This window comes from Hyla sarda, chromosome 7, assembly GCF_029499605.1.
Source record: "Hyla sarda isolate aHylSar1 chromosome 7, aHylSar1.hap1, whole genome shotgun sequence".
Classification (NCBI taxonomy): Eukaryota; Metazoa; Chordata; class Amphibia; order Anura; family Hylidae; genus Hyla; species Hyla sarda.
In genome coordinates, this window is record NC_079195.1 from 455108 (window position 1) to 479926 (window position 24819).

Consider the following 24819-nt stretch of genomic DNA (forward strand, 5'->3'; position numbering starts at 1 on the left):
CAATGGATGCCGCACAGCACCACACCAGTGTGAACAAGGTGTAAAAGCTCACTTACCATGTGCTCCAAGTCAGACTGGGAGGCTGCCAGAAAGGAAGGGTCCCTGTGCAGCTTCCTGCTAATTTATATAGGGCTGGGCTGAAGGGGAGGGGCAGAGTGTAGACAAAGTAAAAACAATAAAAAAAGAGAGGGGGATAGAAAACACAATGTGAGTTCAAATAGAGAAAACAGACATGGTCGCACATCCACAACATGCACAATGATCTAAGGCTTCTCAGCAACGTTTATTAAACTTACAGGTCGTTATTGTACTTTAGGATCATGAAGTGCAAGCCCACTAGCCACATCGCGGCCACTTGTATTTAGTGGGTCCCTAACGTCCCTAGCATAAAATGGCGTAGCACTGGGCGGCGACCACCACCGCCCCAACACCAGTGCCCACAGGGGAAACGACCCACTGACTATATATTTGTTTCCATTAAATTGGCCAGACCCGACGTTAAGGGCCAGATAATGTTTGGTATTTTGTGTCTTTTGACATCTGTAACCTTCGACAGCCGGCTTCCATATGAAGAGGGTGTGTGGGGCGAGACGCCCCACACAAACTCTTCATATGGGAGCCGTCTGTCGGAGATTACAGATGCCAAAAGACACAAAATACCAAACATTATCTGCCCTTTAGCGTCGGGTCTGATCACGGGTTTAGGTCTCGTGATGGGCACAGTCCACGGTCTGGGTACTGGAGCTTCTTCTTATTTCCTCCCCAAAGTTGATAATTTGTCTTCTACTTCTCGTACCACTTGAGTGTGGTGTGACATAAGAACACACAGGAAGTATATGAAATGAAGTGTGGAGAGAGAAAAAAACATTTTCAGAGCAGACGAGAGACCAGAGCGAGAGGAAGTCGACTGCCACCCTCCACAGTAAGTGTCTTCTCATTCTACCTCCTTCTCTTTCAAAGTCTTTTCCTTGGTCGGCGTCTTACTCCTCTGTTTGATGCTGAGCAATAGATCTTCCCGTTTTCGGATGCTCGATCACACGTGAGGAGGACCAGGTGCTGACTTTGCACTTTACAGTCATTTTCCCATGAAGTTCAGGACCAGGAAGACTCTACTTATTGGTGTAAATCATCTTTGGGACCAAGTGTCCCCCCAGATGTCTCAGACATTATATAGAGGCCTCGAAGGTTCTTCATGTGACCCCAAAGAAGTCTATTGAAATCTACTTTGGTACCTGCCTATGGCATAATCTGTGGGAACATTAATGGGCTACAGGCTTACCCCACAGCATGCGCCGAGATATTACAGGACCATAAGACTCTTTCTGAAGTGTCTTAGTAACAATTCAGTTCAGATTGAGTAACTTTTTTGTAGTTTTTTTTTGATGATACAGATATCTGTAGGTAGTTATATAGTCCACGCATTAGGATTAGAGATGAGCGAACTTACAGTAAATTCGATTCGTCACAAACTTCTCTGCTCGGCAGTTGATGACTTATCTTGCATAAATGAGTTCAGCTTTCAGGTGCTCCGGTGGGCTGGAAAAGGTGGATACAGTCCTAGGAGACTGTTTCCTAGGACTGTATCCACCTTTTCCAGCCCATCGGGGCACCTGAAAGCTGAACTAATTTATGCAGGATAAGGCATCAACTGCCGAGCCGAGAAGTTTGTGACAAATCTAATCTAATCTCTAATTAGGATTGTGACATTTCACGGTGACCAAACACCGTGCCCATCTGGTCCAACACATATAGAACAGAAGAGAGTGACCACCATAGAGCGGGTACCAATACCACGTGACCCCTTATTTTTTTATGGTTTTAAGTTCCATATACACCAGCTTTTCACTCTTATAATTTTAGTTTTTTACTGTTTATTTACTTTATTCAATAACCCCTTAAGGACCCAGCCCATTTTCACCCTAAGGACAGGAGCATTTTTTGCACATCTGACCACTGTCACTTTAAACATTAATAACTCTGATGCTTTTACTTTTCATTCTGATTCCGAGAATGTTTTTTCGTGACATATTCTACTTTATGTTAGTGGTAAATTTTCGCAGATACTTGCATCATTTCTTGGTGAAAAATTCCAAAATGTTATGAAAAATTAGAAAATTTTGCATTTTTTTAAGCTTTGAAACTCTCTGCTTATAAGGAAAATGGACATCCCAAAATGTTTTTATATTGATTCACATATACAATATGTCTACTTTATGTTGGCATCATACAGGAGATATCTTTATATTATTATATACAATATATTATATTTTCATCATAAAGATGAGATGTTTTTACTTTTGGAGACATCAGAGGCTTCAAAGTTCAGCAGTAATTTTCCAATTTTCCACAAAATTTTCAAAATTGGAATTTTTCAGGGACCAAATCAGTTTTGAAGTGGATTTGAGGGGCCTTCATATTAGAAATACCCCATAAATTACTCCATTATAAAAACTGCACCCCTCAAAGTATTCAAAATGACATTCAGTAAGTGTGTTAACCCTTTAGGTGTTTCACAGGAATAGCAGCAAAGTGAAAGAGAAAATTCTAAATCTTCATTTTTTACACTCGCATGTTCTTGTAGACCCAATTTTTGAATTTTTACAAGGGGTAAAAGGAGAGAAGTCCCCCTAAATTTTGTAACCCAATTTCTCTTGAGTAAAGAAATATCTCATATGTGAATGTAAAATGCTCTGTGGGTGCAGTAGAGGGCTCAGAAGGGGAGGAGCGACAATGGGATTTTGGGAAGTGAGTTTTTCTGAAATGGTTTTTGGGGGGCATGACGCATTTAGGAAGCCCCTATGGTGCCAGAACAGCAAAAAAAAACAAACAAAAAAAAAAACATATGGCATACAATTTTGGAAACTACACCCCTCAAGGCACATAACAAGTGGTACAGTGAGCCTTAACACCTCACAGGTGTTTGTCAACTTTTCGTTAAAGTTGGATGTGTAAATGAATTTTTTTTTCACTAAAATGCTGGTTTTTCCCCAAATTTTACATTTTTACAAGGGGTAATAGGAGAAAATGTCCCCCAAAATGTGTAACCCCATTTCTTCTGAGTATGGAAATACCCCATGTGTGGACGTCAAGTGCTCTGCTGGCGCACTACAATGCTCAGAATGGAAGGAGTCACATAAGGCTTTTGGAAAGCAAATTCTTCTGAAATGGTTTTTGGGGGGCATGTCGCATTTAGAAAGCCCCTATGGTGCCAGAACAGCAAAAAAAAAAAAAAAAACACCCCACAGGTGTTTGACGTCTTTTCGTGAAAGTCGGATGTGTAAATAAATTTAAAACATTTCACTAAAATGCAGTTTTTTTTAAACAAATTTACCATTTTTACAAGAGGTAATAGGAGAAAAAGCCCCCCAAATTTTTAACCCCATTTCTTCTAAGTATGGAAAAATCCCATGTGTGGATGTAAAGTTCTCTGCGGGCGCACTACAATACCCCATGTGTGGATGTAAAGTGTGGATATAAAGTGCTCTGCGGGCGCACTACAATGCTCAGAAGAGGAGTGCTATTGAGCTTTTGGAGAGAGAATTTGTTTCGAATGGAAGTCGGGGGCCATGTGTGTTTACAAAATCCCCATAGTGCCAGAACAGTGGACGCCCCCACATGTGACCCTATTTCAGAAACTAAACCCCTCACGGAATGTAATAAGGGGTACAGTGAGCATTTACACCCCACTGGCGTTTGACAGACTTTTGGAACAGTGGGCTGTGTAAATGAAAATTTCAATTTTTCATTTTCATGGACCATTGTTTCAAAAATCTGACAGACACCTGTTGGGCGTAAATGCTCACTGTACCCCTTATTACATTGCGTGAGGGGTGTAGTTTCCAAAATGGGGTCACATGTGTGGGGGGGGGGGTCCACTGTTCTGGCACTATGGGGGCATTGTAAACACACGTGGCCTTCAATTCCAGCGAAATTCTCTCACCAAAAGCCCAATGGCGCTCCTTCTCTTCTGAGCATTGTAGTGCGCCCGCAGAGCACTTTACATCCACATATGGGGCATTTCCATACTCAGAAGAAATGGGGTTACAAATTATGGGGGGCTTTTTCTCATATTACCCCTTGTGAAAATGAAAATATCAGATAACAGCAGCATTTTAGTTAAAAAATAAAAAAATGTCATTTTCATGTCCAAATTTAACGAAAATTCCTCAAACACCTGTGAGGTGTTAAGGTTCACTATACTATACTTGTTACGTTCTATGAGGGGTGTAGTTTCCAAAATGGGGTCACATGTGGTTTTTTTTGTGTTTATGTCAGAAACGCTGTACGATCAGCCAGCTCTGTAAAAATCAGCTCAAATGTACATGGCGCTCTCACTCCTGAGCCTTGTTGTGCGCCCGCAGAGCACTTTATCTCCTCATATGGGGTATTTCCGTACAATTTTTTTTCCTTTTACCTTTTGTGCAAACGAAAAGTATGGAGCAACACCAGCATGTTAATGTAAAAAAATATTTTTTTTACAATAACATGCTGGAGTAGACCCCAACTTTACCTTTTCATAAGGGATAAAAAGAGAAAAAGTCCCCCAAAATTTGTAATGCAATTTCTCCCGACTACGGAAATACAACAGGGCTCCGAAGTGATAGAGAGCAGCTGGAGGCACACGGGTTGGGAAACACTATGTTAGGAAACAGACAATGTTTCCCAACCAGTGTGCCTACAGCTGTTGCAAAACTACAACTTCCAGCATGCCCAGACAGCCAAATGGCATGTTAGGAGTCATAGTTTTGCAACATCTGGAAGGGCACAGATTGGAGACCCCTGCACAGTGGTGTCCAAACTGTGGCCCTCCAGATGTTGCAAAACTACAAACCAAAGGCTGTCTGGGCATGCTGGGAGTTGTAGTTTTGAAAGTCCTAGAAGCAGCAGTGAAGATCGCTTTACAGCAGTCTTCACTGCTACCACGGATGCCGCTGCTGCCTCCACTTGCCTCTCGGTCCTCCCCGCTGCCTGCTCCTCAGGAACCTGCTGCTGGTCCCCGTGCATTAACAGCCCCCACACTATCGCCGCCATCTTCCCCCACTCTGCCCGGACTTCTAGGGGCGGGCAGAGTGGGGGAAATGAACTTTCACCCCCCGCACCTGCCTTTGATTTGCCGACATGGGGTGACACCTCTGTCTAAGTAAGGGACTGTCCAGACTAGGAGCAAATCCCCATAGCAAACCTCTCCTGCTCTGAACAGTTCCTGACATGGACAGAGGTGTCAGCAGAGAGCACTGTGGTCAAACAGAAAGGAAATGAAAAAAGAAAAGAACTTCACGTGGAGCAAACAGCAGCTGATAAGTACTGGAAGGATTAAGAGGTTTAAATAGAAGTAATTTACAAATCTGTTTAACTTTCTGGCACCAGTTAATTTAAAAAAAAAATTATGTTTTCCAGCAGAATACCCCTTTAATTTAAATGTTGGTGATAGTATACAAAAGGGCTGCAGAAAGGTTAGTATTGTATGGTGATCAGTGATTAGTATTGTATGGTGATCAGTGGTTAGTATTGTATGGTGATCAGTGGTTAGTATTGTATGGTGATCAGTGGTTAGTATTGTATGGTGATCAGTGATTAGTATTGTATGGTGATCAGTGGTTAGTATTGTATGGTGATCAGTGGTTAGTATTGTATGGTGATCAGTGGTTATTATTGTATAGTGATCAGTGGTTAGTATTGTATGGTGATCAGTGATTAGTATTGTATGGTGATCAGTGGTTAGTATTGTATGGTGATCAGTGGTTAGTATTGTATGGTGATCAGTGGTTAGTATTGTATGGTGATCAGTGGTTAGTATTGTATGGTGATCAGTGGTTAGTATTGTATGGTGATCAGTGATTAGTATTGTATGGTGATCAGTGGTTAGTATTGTATGGTGATCAGTGGTTAGTATTGTATGGTGATCAGTGGTTAGTATTGTATGGTGATCAGTGGTTAGTATTGTATGGTGATCAGTGATTAGTATTGTATGGTGATCAGTGGTTAGTATTGTATGGTGATCAGTGATTAGTATTGTATGTTGATCAGTGATTAGTATTGTATGGTGATCAGTGATTAGTATTGTATGGTGATCAGTGATTAGTATTGTATGGTGATCAGTGATTAGTATTGTATGGTGATCAGTGATTAGTATTGTATGGTGATCAGTGATTAGTATTGTATGGTGATCAGTGATAAGTATTGTATGGTGATCAGTGATTAGTATTGTATGGTGATCAGTGATTAGTATTGTATGGTGATCAGTGATTAGTATTGTATGGTGATCAGTGGTTAGTATTGTATGGTGATCAGTGGTTAGTATTGTACGGTGATCAGTGATTAGTATTGTATGGTGATCAGTGGTTAGAATTGTATGGTGATCAGTGATTAGTATTGTATGGTGATCAGTGGTTAGTATTGTATGGTGATCAGTGGTTAGTATTGTATGGTGATCAGTGATTAGTATTGTATGGGGGATCAGTGATTAGTATTGTATGGTGATCAGTGATTAGTATTGTATGGTGATCAGTGATTAGTATTGTATGGTGATCAGTGATTAGTATTGTATGGTGATCAGTGGTTAGTATTGTATGGTGATCAGTGATTAGTATTGTATGGTGATCAGTGGTTAGTATTGTATGGTGATCAGTGATTAGTATTGTATGGTGATCAGTGGTTAGTATTGTATGGTGATCAGTGATTAGTATTGTACGGTGATCAGTGGTTAGTATTGTATGGTGATTAGTGGTTAGTATTGTATGGTGATCAGTGGTTAGTATTGTATGGTGATCAGTGGTTAGTATTGTATGGTGATCAGTGGTTAGTATTGTATGGTGATCAGTGATTAGTATTGTATGGTGATCAGTGATTAGTATTGTATGGTGATCAGTGGTTAGTATTGTATGGTGATCAGTGGTTAGTATTGTATGGTGATCAGTGGTTAGTATTGTATGGTGATCAGTGATTAGTATTGTATGGTGATCAGTGGTTAGTATTGTATGGTGATCAGTGGTTAGTATTGTATGGTGATCAGTGATTAGTATTGTATGGGGATCAGTGATTAGTATTGTATGGTGATCAGTGATTAGTATTGTATGGTGATCAGTGATTAGTATTGTATGGTGATCAGTGGTTAGTATTGTATGGTGATCAGTGGTTAGTATTGTATGGTGATCAGTGATTAGTATTGTATGGTGATCAGTGGTTAGTATTGTATGGTGATCAGTGATTAGTATTGTATGGTGATCAGTGATTAGTATTGTATGGTGATCAGTGATTAGTATTGTATGGTGATCAGTGGTTAGTATTGTACGGTGATCAGTGATTAGTATTGTATGGTGATCAGTGATTAGTAATGTATGGTGATCAGTGATTAGTATTGTATGGTGATCAGTGGTTAGTATTGTATGGTGATCAGTGATTAGAACTGTATGGTGATCAGTGATTAGTATTGTATGGTGATCAGTGATTAGTATTGTATGGTGATCAGTGATTAGTATTGTATGGTGATCAGTGGTTAGTATTGTATGGTGATCAGTGATTAGTATTGTATGGTGATCAGTGATTAGTATTGTATGGTGATCAGTGATTAGTATTGTATGGTGATCAGTGATTAGTATTGTATGGTGATCAGTGATTAGTATTGTATGGTGATCAGTGGTTAGTATTGTATGGTGATCAGTGATTAGTATTGTACGGTGATCAGTGATTAGTATTGTATGGTGATCAGTGATTAGTATTGTATGGTGATCAGTGGTTAGTACTGTACGGTGATCAGTGATTAGTATTGTATGGTGATCAGTGGTTAGTATTGTATGGTGATCAGTGGTTAGTATTGTATGGTGATCAGTGATTAGTATTGTATGGTGATCAGTGATTAGTATTGTATGGTGATCAGTGATTAGTATTGTATGGTGATCAGTGGTTAGTATTGTATGGTGATCAGTGGTTAGTATTGTATGGTGATCAGTGGTTAGTATTGTATAGTGATCAGTGATTAGTACTGTATGGTGATCAGTGATTAGTATTGTATGGTGATCAGTGATTAGTATTGTATGGTGATCAGTGGTTAGTATTGTATGGTGATCAGTGATTAGTATTGTATGGTGATCAGTGATTAGTATTGTATGGTGATCAGTGATTAGTATTGTACGGTGATCAGTGTTGTATGGTGATCAGTGGTTAGTATTGTATGGTGATCAGTGATTAGTATTGTATGGTGATCAGTGATTAGTATTGTATGGTGATCAGTGGTTAGTATTGTATGGTGATCAGTGATTAGTATTGTATGGTGATCAGTGATTAGCATTGTATGGTGATCAGTGATTAGTATTGTATGGTGATCAGTGATTAGCATTGTATGGTGATCAGTGATTAGTATTGTATGGTGATCAGTGATTAGTATTGTATGGTGATCAGTGGTTAGTATTGTATGGTGATCAGTGGTTAGTATTGTATGGTGATCAGTGATTAGTATTGTATGGGGGATCAGTGATTAGTATTGTATGGTGATCAGTGATTAGTATTGTATGGTGATCAGTGATTAGTATTGTATGGTGATCAGTGATTAGTATTGTATGGTGATCAGTGGTTAGTATTGTATGGTGATCAGTGATTAGTATTGTATGGTGATCAGTGGTTAGTATTGTATGGTGATCAGTGATTAGTATTGTATGGTGATCAGTGGTTAGTATTGTATGGTGATCAGTGATTAGTATTGTACGGTGATCAGTGGTTAGTATTGTATGGTGATTAGTGGTTAGTATTGTATGGTGATCAGTGGTTAGTATTGTATGGTGATCAGTGGTTAGTATTGTATGGTGATCAGTGGTTAGTATTGTATGGTGATCAGTGATTAGTATTGTATGGTGATCAGTGATTAGTATTGTATGGTGATCAGTGGTTAGTATTGTATGGTGATCAGTGGTTAGTATTGTATGGTGATCAGTGGTTAGTATTGTATGGTGATCAGTGATTAGTATTGTATGGTGATCAGTGGTTAGTATTGTATGGTGATCAGTGGTTAGTATTGTATGGTGATCAGTGATTAGTATTGTATGGTGATCAGTGATTAGTACTGTATGGGGATCAGTGATTAGTATTGTATGGTGATCAGTGATTAGTATTGTATGGTGATCAGTGATTAGTATTGTATGGTGATCAGTGGTTAGTATTGTATGGTGATCAGTGGTTAGTATTGTATGGTGATCAGTGATTAGTATTGTATGGTGATCAGTGGTTAGTATTGTATGGTGATCAGTGATTAGTATTGTATGGTGATCAGTGGTTAGTATTGTATGGTGATCAGTGATTAGTATTGTATGGTGATCAGTGGTTAGTATTGTATGGTGATAAGTGATTAGTATTGTATGGTGATCAGTGGTTAGTATTGTACGGTGATCAGTGATTAGTATTGTATGGTGATCAGTGATAAGTAATGTATGGTGATCAGTGATTAGTATTGTATGGTGATCAGTGGTTAGTATTGTATGGTGATCAGTGATTAGAACTGTATGGTGATCAGTGATTAGTATTGTATGGTGATCAGTGATTAGTATTGTATGGTGATCAGTGATTAGTATTGTATGGTGATCAGTGGTTAGTATTGTATGGTGATCAGTGATTAGTATTGTATGGTGATCAGTGATTAGTATTGTATGGTGATCAGTGATTAGTATTGTATGGTGATCAGTGATTAGTATTGTATGGTGATCAGTGATTAGTATTGTATGGTGATCAGTGGTTAGTATTGTATGGTGATCAGTGATTAGTATTGTACGGTGATCAGTGATTAGTATTGTATGGTGATCAGTGATTAGTATTGTATGGTGATCAGTGGTTAGTACTGTATGGTGATCAGTGATTAGTATTGTATGGTGATCAGTGGTTAGTATTGTATGGTGATCAGTGGTTAGTATTGTATGGTGATCAGTGATTAGTATTGTATGGTGATCAGTGATTAGTATTGTATGGTGATCAGTGATTAGTATTGTATGGTGATCAGTGGTTAGTATTGTATGGTGATCAGTGGTTAGTATTGTATGGTGATCAGTGGTTAGTATTGTATAGTGATCAGTGATTAGTACTGTATGGTGATCAGTGATTAGTATTGTATGGTGATCAGTGATTAGTATTGTATGGTGATCAGTGGTTAGTATTGTATGGTGATCAGTGATTAGTATTGTATGGTGATCAGTGATTAGTATTGTATGGTGATCAGTGATTAGTATTGTACGGTGATCAGTGTTGTATGGTGATCAGTGGTTAGTATTGTATGGTGATCAGTGATTAGTATTGTATGGTGATCAGTGATTAGTATTGTATGGTGATCAGTGGTTAGTATTGTATGGTGATCAGTGATTAGTATTGTATGGTGATCAGTGATTAGCATTGTATGGTGATCAGTGATTAGTATTGTATGGTGATCAGTGATTAGTATTGTATGGTGATCAGTGGTTAGTATTGTATGGTGATCAGTGATTAGTATTGTATGGTGATCAGTGATTAGTATTGTATGGTGATCAGTGATTAGTATTGTATGGTGATCAGTGGTTATTATTGTATGGTGATCAGTGATCAGTATTGTATGGTGATCAGTGGTTAGTATTGTATGGTGATCAGTGATTAGTATTGTATGGTGATCAGTGATTAGTATTGTATGGTGATTAGTGATTAGTATTGTATGGTGATCAGTGATTAGTATTGTATGGTGATCAGTGGTTAGTATTGTATGGTGATCAGTGGTTAGTATTGTATGGTGATCAGTGATTAGTATTGTATGGTGATCAGTGGTTAGTATTGTATGGTGATCAGTGATTAGTATTGTATGGTGATCAGTGGTTAGTATTGTATGGTGATCAGTGATTAGTATTGTATGGTGATCAGTGATTAGTATTGTATGGTGATCAGTGGTTAGTACTGTATGGTGATCAGTGATTAGTATTGTATGGTGATCAGTGGTTAGTATTGTATGGTGATCAGTGGTTAGTATTGTATGGTGATCAGTGGTTAGTATTGTATGGTGATCAGTGATTAGTATTGTATGGTGATCAGTGATTAGTATTGTATGGTGATCAGTGGTTATTATTGTATGGTGATCAGTGATTAGTATTGTATGGTGATCAGTGGTTAGTATTGTATGGTGATCAGTGATTAGTATTGTATGGTGATCAGTGGTTAGTATTGTATGGTGATCAGTGATTAGTATTGTATGGTGATCAGTGGTTAGTATTGTATGGTGATCAGTGATTAGTATTGTATGGTGATCAGTGATTAGTATTGTATGGTGATCAGTGATTAGTATTGTATGGTGATCAGTGATTAGTATTGTATGGTGATCAGTGATTAGTATTGTATGGTGATCAGTGATTAGTATTGTATGGTGATCAGTGGTTAGTATTGTATGGTGATCAGTGATTAGTATTGTATGGTGATCAGTGGTTAGTATTGTATGGTGATCAGTGATTAGTATTGTATGGTGATCAGTGATTAGTATTGTATGGTGATCAGTGGTTAGTATTGTATGGGGGCTCAGTAGTTAGTATTATATGGGTGATCAGTAGTTAGTATTATATGGGTGATCAGTAGTTAGTTATATATGGGGATCAGTAGTTAGTATTATATGGGGGATCAGTAGTTAGTATTATATGGGGGATCAGTAGATAACATAAGGGGGATCAGTAGATAACATAAGGGGGATCAGTAGATAACATAAGGGGGATCAGTAGATAACATAAGGGGGATCAGTAGATAACATAAGGGGGATCAGTGGTTAGTATTATATGGGTGATCAGTGGTTAGTATTATAAGGGGGCTCAGTAGATAACATAAGGGGGCTCAGTGGTTAGTATTATATGGGTGATCAGTAGATAACATAAGGGTGATCAGTGGTTAGTATTATATGGGTGATCAGTAGATAACATAAGGGGGCTCAGTAGATAACATAAGGGGGCTCAGTGGTTAGTATTATATGGGGGCTCAGTAGATAACATAAGGGGGCTCAGTGGTTAGTATTATATGGGGGCTCAGTAGATAACATAAGGGGGCTCAGTGGTTAGTATTATATGGGGGCTCAGTAGATAACATAAGGGGGCTCAGTGGTTAGTATTATATGGGGGCTCAGTAGATAACATAAGGGGGCTCAGTGGTTAGTATTATAAGGGGGCTCAGTAGATAACATAAGGGGGCTCAGTGGTTAGTATTATATGGGGGCTCAGTAGATAACATAAGGGGGCTCAGTGGTTAGTATTATAAGGGGGCTCAGTAGATAACATAAGGGGGCTCAGTGGTTAGTATTATATGGGGGCTCAGTAGATAACATAAGGGGGATCAGTGGTTAGTATTATAAGGGGGCTCAGTAGATAACATAAGGGGGCTCAGTGGTTAGTATTATATGGGGGCTCAGTAGATAACATAAGGGGGTTCAGTGGTTAGTATTATATGGGGGCTCAGTAGATAACATAAGGGGGCTCAGTGGTTAGTATTATAAGGGGGCTCAGTAGATAACATAAGGGGGCTCAGTGGTTAGTATTATATGGGGGCTCAGTAGATAACATAAGGGGGCTCAGTGGTTAGTATTATAAGGGGGCTCAGTAGATAACATAAGGGGGCTCAGTGGTTAGTATTATATGGGGGCTCAGTAGATAACATAAGGGGGCTCAGTGGTTAGTATTATAAGGGGGCTCAGTAGATAACATAAGGGGGCTCAGTGGTTAGTATTATATGGGGGCTCAGTAGATAACATAAGGGGGCTCAGTGGTTAGTATTATAAGGGGGCTCAGTAGATAACATAAGGGGGCTCAGTGGTTAGTATTATATGGGGGCTCAGTAGATAACATAAGGGGGCTCAGTGGTTAGTATTATATGGGGGCTCAGTAGATAACATAAGGGGGCTCAGTGGTTAGTATTATAAGGGGGCTCAGTAGATAACATAAGGGGGATCAGTGGTTAGTATTATAAGGGGGCTCAGTAGATAACATAAGGGGGCTCAGTAGATAACATAAGGGGGATCAGTAGATAACATAAGGGGGCTCAGTGGTTAGTATTATATGGGGGCTCAGTAGATAACATAAGGGGGATCAGTGGTTAGTATTATAAGGGGGCTCAGTAGATAACATAAGGGGGCTCAGTAGATAACATAAGGGGGCTCAGTGGTTAGTATTATATGGGGGCTCAGTAGATAACATAAGGGGGATCAGTGGTTAGTATTATATGGGGGCTCAGTAGATAACATAAGGGGGCTCAGTGGTTAGTATTATAAGGGGGCTCAGTAGATAACATAAGGGGGCTCAGTGGTTAGTATTATATGGGGGCTCAGTAGATAACATAAGGGGGCTCAGTGGTTAGTATTATATGGGGGCTCAGTAGATAACATAAGGGGGCTCAGTGGTTAGTATTATAAGGGGGCTCAGTAGATAACATAAGGGGGCTCAGTGGTTAGTATTATAAGGGGGATCAGTAGATAACATAAGGGGGCTCAGTGGTTAGTATTATATGGGGGCTCAGTAGATAACATAAGGGGGCTCAGTGGTTAGTATTATATGGGGGCTCAGTAGATAACATAAGGGGGATCAGTGGTTAGTATTATAAGGGGGCTCAGTGGTTAGTATTATATGGGGGCTCAGTAGATAACATATGGGGGCTCAGTGGTTAGTATTATAAGGGGGCTCAGTAGATAACATAAGGGGGCTCAGTGGTTAGTATTATAAGGGGGCTCAGTAGATAACATAAGGGGGCTCAGTGGTTAGTATTATAAGGGGGCTCAGTAGATAACATAAGGGGGCTCAGTGGTTAGTATTATAAGGGGGATCAGTAGATAACATAAGGGGGCTCAGTGGTTAGTATTATATGGGGGCTCAGTAGATAACATAAGGGGGATCAGTGGTTAGTATTATAAGGGGGCTCAGTGGTTAGTATTATATGGGGGCTCAGTAGATAACATATGGGGGCTCAGTGGTTAGTATTATAAGGGGGCTCAGTAGATAACATAAGGGGGCTCAGTGGTTAGTATTATAAGGGGGATCAGTAGATAACATAAGGGGGCTCAGTAGATAACATAAGGGGGCTCAGTGGTTAGTATTATAAGGGGGCTCAGTGGTTAGTATTATAAGGGGGCTCAGTAGATAACATAAGGGGGCTCAGTGGTTAGTATTATAAGGGGGCTCAGTAGATAACATAAGGGGGCTCAGTAGATAACATAAGGGGGCTCAGTGGTTAGTATTATATGGGGGCTCAGTAGATAACATAAGGGGGATCAGTGGTTAGTATTATAAGGGGGCTCAGTAGATAACATAAGGGGGCTCAGTGGTTATTATCGCTGATATAAGGACGCTCACATGATTGTAACATCAATAGGTCGTCCTAATGTCGTCAATCGATCGGTAGATTTGCTGATTTTTAAGCCCTTGAAGTGAAAACATTTCCCTCTGAGTTGCGATTGTGTGAATGTTCCCGTACAGTGCGGGGGTGGGGATATCCTCTGCTCAGAGTTCTCTCTGTTTGCTCAGATTGGTCCCAATGTGTTTGACATAAGAACATTAGATTATGGTCCTCATTGGGGACGATGATCTCTGAACAGCGCTGCAGAATATGTTGGTGCTACATAAGCAACAAAAACAATAAAAAAGAATCAATATAAACGATTGTTACAGCAATGAAACGCGTCGGCTGCTGAATCTTCAAAAGATTAGGAAACAATTGTTTTCTACCATATAAAGTGGTTTTGTAAATGTACAGAAACTGCCGAATCTCTGCACCAAATGTGACCTGGAGGTGTCTCTATATAAACCTCTATATACTACAGTATTTGCCCCTCTATATACTACAGTATTTGCCCCTCTATATACTTCAGTATTTGCCCCTCTATATACTACAGCATTTACCCCTCTATATACTTCAGTATTTGCCTCTATATACTTCATTATTTACCCCTCTATATACTTCAGTATTTGCCCCTCTATATACTACAGTATTTGCCCCTCTATATACTTCAGTATTTGCCCCTCTATATAATTCAGTATTTGCCCCTCTATATACTACAGCATTTACCCCTCTATATACTTCAGTATTTGCCTCTATATACTTCATTATTTACCCCTCTATATACTTTAGTATTTGCCCCTCTGTATAATTCAGTATTTGCCCCTCTATATACCTCAGTATTTGCCCCTCTATATACTGCAGTATTTGCCCCTCTATATACTACAGTATTTGCCCCTCTATATACTACAGTATTTGCCCCTCTATATACTACAGTATTTGCCCCTCTATATACTTCAGTATTTGCCCCTCTATATAATTCAGTATTTGCCCCTCTATATACTTTAGTATTTGCCCCTCTGTATAATTCAGTATTTGCCCCTCTATATACCGCAGTATTTGCCCCTCTATATACCGCAGTATTTGCCCCTCTATATACTGCAGTATTTGCCCCTCTATATACTTCAATATTTGCCCCTCTATATAATTCAGTATTTGCTCCTCTATATAATTCAGTGTTTTTCCCTCTATATAATTCAGTATTTGCCCCTCTATGTACCTCAGTATTTGCCCCTCTATATACTTCAGTATTTGCCCCTCATTATAGTTCAGTATTTGCCCTTCTATATACCGCAGTATTTGCCCCTCTATATACGTATTTGCCCCTCTATATACGTATTTGCCCCTCTATATACCTCAGAATTTGCCCCTCTATATACTGCAGTATTTGACCCTCTATATACTACAGTATTTGCCCCTCTATATACCGCAGTATTTGCCCCTCTATATACTTCCGTATTTGCCCCTCTATATACCTCAGAATTTGCTCCTCTATATACTACAGTATTTGCCCCTATATATACTACAGTATTATTTGCCCCTCTATATACTTCCATATTTGCCCCTCTATATACTTCTGTATTTGCCCCTCAATATACTACAGTATTTGCCCCTCTATATACTACAGTATTTGCCCCCTTCACACAAGGGGGATGTGGTTTTCAGATAATTCGGCGCGGAGGAAGCTACGTCTGCCATGAAGCTTGAAAACGAAGACACCGAGAAGAGAAGAGCCCGATGTCTGGAGGAGGAGGACAGGGGATTCTGGGGGAGGAGGACAGGGGAGTCTGGGGGAGGAGGACAGAGGGGTCTGGGGGAGGAGGACAGAGGAGTCTGGAGGGAGGAGGACAGAGGAGTCTGGAGGAGCACAGAGGAGTCTGGAGGGAGGAGGACAGAGGAGTCTGGAGGAGCACAGAGGAGTCTGGAGGGAGGAGGAGGACAGAGGAGTCTGAAGGAGGAGGAGGGCAGAGGAGTCTGAAGGAGGAGGAGGGCAGAGGAGTCTGGAGGACGAGGGCAGAGGAGTCTGGAGGTGGAGGAGGACAGAGGAGTTTGGTTGAGGACAGAGGAGTCTGGAGGAGGAGGACAGAGGAGTCTGGATGTGGAGGAGGACAGAGGAGTCTGGAGGTGGAGGAGGACAGAGGAGTCTGGAGGAGGAGGACAGAGGAGTCTGGAGGAGGAGGAGGACAGAGGAGTCTGGGGGAGGAGGACAGAGGAGTCTGGAGTGAGGAGGACAGAGGAGTCTGGAGGAAGAGGACAGAGGAGTCTGGAGGAGGACAGAGGAGTCTGGAGGAGGAGGACAGAGGAGCCTGGAGGAGGAGGACAGAGGAGTTTGGAGGAGGACAGAGGAGTCTGGAGGAGGAGGAGTACAGAGGAGTCTGGGGGAGGAGGACAGAGGAGTCTGGAGTGAGGAGGACAGAGGAGTCTGGAGGAAGAGGACAGAGGAGTCTGGAGGGCGGGCTGTGGTGCCCACGAGGAGGAGTAGTCCAGGACAGCTGGGGGTAGTATCCTTAGTGTTTGGGTAGTTTTGTGGTCTGGTGTATATGGGCCCCTGTGGTTTCCGTGTTTGTGCGAATGATTCCAGACATATTAGAAACCTCGTAAATCTAGAACCAACTCTACTGGATCCTCAGTGCAGAGATACAGACGCCTCTCGGTGCAGAGGTACAGACGCCTCTCGGTGCAGAGGTACAGACGCCTCTCGGTGCAGAGGTACAGACGCCTCTCGGTGCAGAGGTACAGACGCCTCTCGGTGCAGAGGTACAGACGCCTCTCGGTGCAGAGGTACAGACGCCTCTCGGTGCAGAGGTACAGACGCCTCTCGGTGCAGAGGTACAGACGCCTCTCGGTGCAGAGGTACAGACGCCTCTCGGTGCAGAGGTACAGACGCCTCTCGGTGCAGAGGTACAGACGCCTCTCGGTGCAGAGGTACAGACGCCTCTCGGTGCAGAGATACAGACGCCTCTCGGTGCAGAGATACAGACGCCTCTCGGTGCAGCGATACAGACGCCTCTCGGTGCAGAGGTACAGACGCCTCTCGGTGCAGAGATACAGACGCCTCTCGGTGCAGAGGTACAGACGCCTCTCGGTGCAGAGGTACAGACGCCTCTCGGTGCAGAGGTACAGACGCCTCTCGGTGCAGAGGTACAGACGCCTCTCGGTGCAGAGATACAGACGCCTCTCGGTGCAGAGATACAGACGCCTCTCGGTGCAGAGACACAGACGCCTCTCGGTGCAGAGACACAGACGCCTCTCGGTGCAGAGACACAGACGCCTCTCGGTGCAGAGACACAGACGCCTCTCTGTGCAGAGACACAGACGCCTTTCGGTGCAGAGACACAGACGCCTCTCGGTGCAGAGACACAGACGCCTCTCGGTGCAGAGACACAGACGCCTCTCGGTGCAGAGACACAGACGCCTCTCGGTGCAGAGACACAGACGCCTCTCGGTGCAGAGACACAGACGCCTCTCGGTGCAGAGGTACAGACGCCTCTCGGTGCAGCGACACAGGCGCCTCTCGGTGCAGAGACACAGACGCCTTTCGGTGCAGAGATACAGACGCCTCTCGGTGCAGAGATACAGACGCCTCTCGGTGCAGAGATACAGACGCCTCTCGGTGCAGAGGTACAGACGCCTCTCGGTGCAGAGATACAGACGCCTCTCGGTGCAGCGGTACAGACGCCTCTCGGTGCAGCGGTACAGACGCCTCTCGGTGCAGAGATACAGACGCCTCTCGGTGCAGAGATACAGACGCCTCTCGGTGCAGCGGTACAGACGCCTCTCGGTGCAGAGATACAGACGCCTCTCGGTGCAGAGATACAGACGCCTCTCGGTGCAGAGATACAGACGCCTCTCGGTGCAGAGATACAGACGCCTCTCGGTGCAGCGATACAGACGCCTCTCGGTGCAGAGATACAGACGCCTCTCGGTGCAGAGATACAGACGCCTCTCGGTGCAGAGATACAGACGCCTCTCGGTGCAGAGATACAGACGCCTCTCGGTGCAGAGATACAGACGCCTCTCGGTGCAGAGATACAGACGCCTCTCGGTGCAGCGATACAGACGCCTCTCGGTGCAGAGGTACAGACGCCTCTCGGTGCAGAGATACAGACGCCTCTCGGTGCAGCGATACAGACGCCTCTCGGTGCAGAGATACAGACGCCTCTCGGTGCAGAGGTACAGACGCCTCTCGGTGCAGCGATACAGATGCCTCTCGGTGCAGAGATACAGACGCCTCTCTGTGCAGAGATACAGACGCCTCTCGGTGCAGAGGTACAGACGCCTCTCGGTGCAGCGATACAGACGCCTCTCGGTGCAGCGATACAGACGCCTCTCGGTGCAGAGATACAGACGCCTCTCGGTGCAGAGATACAGACGCCTCTCGGTGCAGAGGTACAGACGCCTCTCGGTGCAGAGGTACAGACGCCTCTCGGTGGAGCGGTACAGACGCCTCTCGGTGCAGCGGTACAGACGCCTCTCGGTGCAGCGGTACAGACGCCTCTCGGTGCAGAGATACAGACGCCTCTCGGTGCAGAGATACAGACGCCTCTCAGTGCAGCGGTACAGACGCCTCTCGGTGCAGAGATACAGACGCCTCTCGGTGCAGAGATACAGACGCCTCTCGGTGCAGCGATACAGACGCCTCTCAGTGCATAGTAGTCAGATACAGAGTCTTTAGTCAGGATACAATCTGGACATTGGGGGTTTGCGTGTAGATTGTTGTTGCTGCGCTGGGTCTTTTTTGGTGCACAGACCGACAGTTCAGGTATTTTTCAGTAGTGATGAATGAATCAACTGAGACTTTTTTTAAAATCTCAAAAGCCCAAAAAGTTGCAAAAATACATCAGCCCAGCTTCATGGAGTACGTGTAGAAAAGTCACAGATTTTTACACAGCAGGATAAAAAGTCGCAAAATTTTGTGCAAGAAATAAACCAGAGAAATGACAGGAAATGTGACCAAAATGCATCAATGCCCTGCGACCATTAATAAATGTGGTTCTGCAATGTGGACCTTCACCTTCAAAAGGACCAGCAGCTACAAAAGGACCAGCAGCTACAAAAGGACCAGCAGCTACAAAAGGACCTGCACCTACAAAAGGACCAGCACCTACAAAAGGACCTGCACCTTCAAAAGGACCTGCACCTACACAAGGACCTGCACTTACAAAAGGACCAGCACCTTCAAAAGGACCTGCACCTACACAAGGACCTGCACTTACAAAAGGACCAGCACCTTCAAAAGGACCTGCACCTACAAAAGGACCTGCACCTTCAAAAAGGACCTGCACCTACAAAAGAACCTGCACCTTCAAAAGGACCTGCACCTACACAAGGACCTGCACCTACAAAAGGACCTGCACCGACAAAAGGACCTGCACCTTCAAAAAGGACCTGCACCTTCAAAAAGGACCTGCACCTACAAAAGGACCTGCACCTACACAAGGACCTGCACTTACAAAAGGACCAGCAGCTACAAAAGGACCTGCACCTACAAAAGGACCTGCACCTTCATAAGGACCTGCACCTACAAAAGGACCTGCACCTACAAAAGGACCTGCAGCTACAATGATGAATCCTCCCCCATTGTTCCTTCTAGTAGCAGGAAAGTCTCTAATAGGGTTATAAGCTCATCATGTGTTACACTGGCATAATGACACATGACAACGTTGAGCAGCGGAGTACCCCTTTAAGGTCCGCATTAGGAGACACATCTCAGCATGAAGGGTCTCACAGTAGGGGTGTCAGTCCTAACACGGCATTTTAGTAACCAACTTAAAGGGGTACTCCGCTGCTCAGCGTTTGGAGCAAACTGCTCCAAACGCTGGAGCCGGGAGCTCGTGACGTCATAGCCCCGCCCCTCATGATGTCACGCCCCACCCCTCAATGCAAGTCTATGGGAGGGGGCGTGACTCCCATTGAGGGGGTGGGGCGTGATATCATAGGGGGCGGGGCTATCACATCACGAGCTCCCGGCTCCAGCGTTCAGAACAGTTTGTTCCAAACGCTGAGAAGCGGAATACCCCTTTAAGGTGCGCATGAAGGGTCTCACAGTAGGGGTGTCAACCCTAACAGCATTTTAGGAAGATCCTTGGAGGTAACACAAATTTCCTCAGTGTGAAAGGTATAAAGAAGACCCCGGGGTGGAGACATGAGAAGACGTCTGTATAATAGGGAAACGTTATCGAGCGGCAGGGATTGGATCAGGGATCGGTCCTTATCACTGTGTATTGAATATTTAGCCCGTACTCTGCTGTGTGAATACGTCTGTATATCACAAATCCGGACCATGTCTTCCAGCAGTTTGTTTTAAGTTTGTCATGTGATCTGATTCCATGAGTATTTCAACCTGTTGTGTGAACTATGAAACCCCTTTATGACTAAGCGCACGAGTGCGTGAAACGCGTCAGGTGTCATCGTGCCCGTCTTATCCTGTTGTTTCCCAATAAAGCGCTTAAGATTTTGTACACCTAGTGCTGGACATTCGTTTTCGACTTGGCGGGTCCGCTGCGCAGGTGCTTTCAGAGGGCTGGAGTGGAGCGTGTTACGCCAAACATTGCTACCCAAAAAAGGCGGTCCTCTCCCATAGTCATTAAATTTATTTAGACTGGCGTTTCATACACACATGGTGCATGGAATCGAAGCCAACTATGAGCGGTGCGGATTATACTTCTTGTGGTTGAACAGCTGAAGCATTTTATACTTTTAAGGTCTATTCACACGTACAGTATTCTGCGCAGATTTGATGCCCAGGATTTCAAGTGGTTATTCAGATTACATTGAAATCTTCAGCAGAAAATCCTGCGCATCAAATCTGCACAGAATACTAGTGACGGGCGTTCAGCTGCCCGCGTAGTGACGGGCGTCCAGCTGCCCGCGTAGTGACGGGCGTCCAGCTGCCCGCGTAGTGACGGGCGTCCAGCTGCCCGCGTAGTGACGGGCGTCCAGCTGCCCGCGTAGTGACGGGCGTCCAGCTGCCCGCGTAGTGACAGGCATTCAGCTGCCCGTGTAGTGACGGGCGTTCAGCTGCCCGCGTAGTGACTGGCGTTCAGCTGCCCGCGTAGTGACGGGCGTTCAGCTGCCCGTGTAGTGACGGGCGTTCAGCTGCCCGTGTAGTGATTGGCGTTCAGCTGCCCGTGTAGTGATGGGCGTTCAGCTGTCAGGTGAGCGTCATACAGAAAGTCGTCTTCTTACCTCCAGTTTCAGGGTCAGTATTTACCTGTATTTATAAATCATCTTACACTGTAATCATTTCAGGGTTTTTTTTTTTCTTCTTCAGGAAGAATTTAAGAAGGTGAACGGGGGAGACCCAGAGATGGAAAACAGAATCAGGAATTTGGTAAGAATCGTCCACCTATAGAGAGGACATACACGAAAAACATAGGGTGCAAGAGCAAACCGCAGGGGCCCCCACTCATTACTGTATATTTACCTTTATAATTATTCTTTAGTTAAACTTCAATTAACTGTGTATTCAGCCAGCTCCCCCTAGTGGTGGCTGCATGTATCCAGAATGATGCAACTTAAAAGGGATACTCCGGCTATCCCCCCCCCCCCCCTTATGCCTGGGCTGTCGCAAATCAAAATGAAAAAACTTAACTTGACACCCCCCGCAGGAATTTAATAAATTGCTGGAGTACCCCTTTAAGTTGTATAATGATGGATACATTCAACCATTACTAGGGGGGAGCTAACTGAATAGATTTTGACTACATTGTATAACATTATTTTTATAATCCCCACTTGATCCAGGGATAGTTTGTGTATATAGATAGAGAGAGAATCTGCCAAGCTCCCCTATGGGCCTGACTATCTTCATTGTGGCCCATAGAGTCGTGTGCAGCAAAGTTAGGTGAATTTCCTTATGGTATTAGCCGATAGATCACAGGATTTAGAGGGTTCATTCAGATCGGATCAGGTAAAGTGAGTCAATAGTCACACATCATTCCAATAAATTAAGTCCGGTTTCCATCTTTCTCCTCCTAGGGGACTCTGTTAGTCGGATCCTGGTTCAGCTTGTTTCCGGTTACACAAGCGGAGTCCTCCAACGAGTCCAATGACAGCACGGTGACCGTGGTCCTACTGGTGCTACTGCTCATCGTCCTCTGTTTAGCCCTCATCATGGCATGGAAAAGGTTGATTGACACGGAAGGGGGTGAAGGCTACCACCCACACGTGCTTTGGGGCACAGCTCAGGAGTTCATGCAGAATTCGAAGACCAGATGGATTCCCCAAAAGAAAGAAGAGGAAGTCAGCACGGTAGAAGACAATGAAGAGGAAGAAGAAGACGAAGAACCGGAACCTAATGAAGAGACTGATATTACTGCCTTATAATGGGGGTCCTCATGTGGAATGAGCCCCACTTGTTATACTGGGTACTTGTTGGGATATAACTATGAAATTGGTTCGGTTGATGGTGTCCCCTTAAAGATGCCCTTACTGATGAATATTCTTTGATCTCACGTCAAAACAAGGTGGACTCTAAACTGCCCAGAATTAAAAAGGGGAATGGGGTCCAGAAACTGGTCGGGAGCCGAAATACATAACGGTTACGTATCAAAGGGTCCACCAATCCCACAAAGGACCCAGACTTCTAATATACACGGTGCCATCCCACATGTGGTAGATTACAGTTTTTTCATTTCCATGCTGAGCCATTTCATGACAACTTTTTGGGGTTAGGAAACCTTTCTAAAACCCAGCCCATTTCGGTTAACAGCACTTGTGCCATTTGAAGACTGATTCCCGAAGGAAAACACCTCCCAGCGGGCGATTGTCCTGCGGCTCTTGGTTACAGGTCTCTGATGGGAATATTTTCAAACACAACTATTTGAGAATTTTGTTTTTCAGTTTCCAGCTAAGATGGAAAGACCCCTTTAAAATATTTGTGCTTAATTTCCAATTTCTCCAGCAATTTGCCCAAATAAAGTTTGTGACCATCACAACACAATCACCTCCACGATCCATGTGAAGAGAGATGAGCACCACCTTGGTACTCCCATGAGCCCCATGACTGTCAATGACCTACAGTAGAAATGTCTATCTAGTACTTGTATTGTATTTAATCAGCTCTAAGCTTGTAGAGTCCGGGAAGGACACAAGTAGATCAAGATCGTGGTAGATCCCAGACTAGTCAAGAGCAGATCTCCCAATGAGGGCCCTTCATCCAGTCTCGATGGTACCAGCCATCACACTGGAGCCCAAACCATGGATGATGGTTAATCACCTTGTCTATTGAGGGGCTTTGTATTTTATTGTTTCTCTTTATACGTAACCATGGTGACTGACAAATCCTTCCCTCTTCTGCTCTTCGCACTTCTGGTATAAGACATGTAAATGCTGCAGATATTCCATCTTCACTCGGGTTTGGAATGAAGATTTGCAGGCTTGGAATGTGTGAAAAATAAAAATCATCATCAATTAAAATGTTTAGTTTGGTCACTTTTGCAACAACTTAAAATGTAAAAATATTTATTAGGTAAAGCAACAGGGAAAATTCTCAGCAAAGTGCTGGTGAGGAGGAGGCCGGCTGTCTGGTGGAGGCCGGGTGTCTGGTGGAGGCCGGGTGTCGGTCGGGTGTCTGGTGGAGGCCGGGTGTCGGTCGGGTGTCTGGTGGAGGCCGGGTGTCGGTCGGGTGTCTGGTGGAGGCCGGGTGTCGGTCGGGTGTCTGGTGGAGGCCGGGTGTCGGTCAGATGGAGGCTGGGTGTCGGTCAGGTGTCTGGTGGAGGCTGTGTCTCTGGAGGAGGACCTCAGTGGACAAGTTTGGAGCGGTTAATAAAGAATCTTTCACTAGTAAAGGCCCCGGGACCTGAAGGTTTCACTCCTGCCTTTTATAAGGTTACACTTATCCATTTCAGGTTCAATCTTTGGAGGAACACATTAGTGTCGAACCAAACCCGGGAAAGGAATCTTCTGTGGCATCCAAAAATAGGACTATTTCCCCCATTAATGTGGACATCAAGCCATTTAGCAAATAGATAGCAAATAAATCAGCTCCCCTTCCCTTAACCTCTTCCATACTGTTCAGGGTTTGTCAAAAGGCACGAGGCCGGCAACACCAACAAGACATTCAACTGATGGCGGGGGTGACGGTTCTCCCTCTGTCTGTAGGCGCCTAGAAGGCCTTCACTGATCCTTCCTTTTGGCTGCTCTTAAAGTAATAGTTACCTCACTGACTCATTAGAATACTGTCCTTATATACTGAGGATACATGGAGCCCTGTTCTGCCCAATACTGGTCCCCACGAGCACCCAACGGGGGGGGGGGGGGTTTGGATAGATGGGGGACTGTCACTTCTACAATACGTCTTAGTAATGGAGCACCTCACTATAGATATTATATTACCGGCGATCACAATTTCGCCCTCGCTGTTGGGATGAGAACTATTTTCTGCTGTTTCTGTATTTTTTGTTTTGAAAAACCTTTATAAAACTTGATTATGCAATAAACAAAAAAAACAAAACAAAAATGTTTTTATAAATGTACTTTTATTTCCTGTCAGAATGCAGAACACATGGTGGCACCGGCGCC

The 24819-nt window shown here is 43.7% G+C and overlaps 1 protein-coding gene across 1 annotated transcript; it reads left to right on the forward strand.

Annotated features, from left to right (window-relative positions):
* The first annotated feature begins 641 nt into the window (after positions 1–641).
* On the forward strand, positions 642–24702 carry PTPRCAP (protein tyrosine phosphatase receptor type C associated protein). The gene is made up of 3 exons (XM_056529260.1): positions 642–922; positions 21569–21628; positions 22276–24702. The coding sequence occupies exons 1-3, from the start codon at positions 842–844 to the stop codon at positions 22621–22623; spliced, it is 489 nt and encodes a 162-aa protein (XP_056385235.1). The 5' UTR covers positions 642–841; the 3' UTR covers positions 22624–24702.
* The last annotated feature ends 117 nt before the right edge of the window (positions 24703–24819 follow it).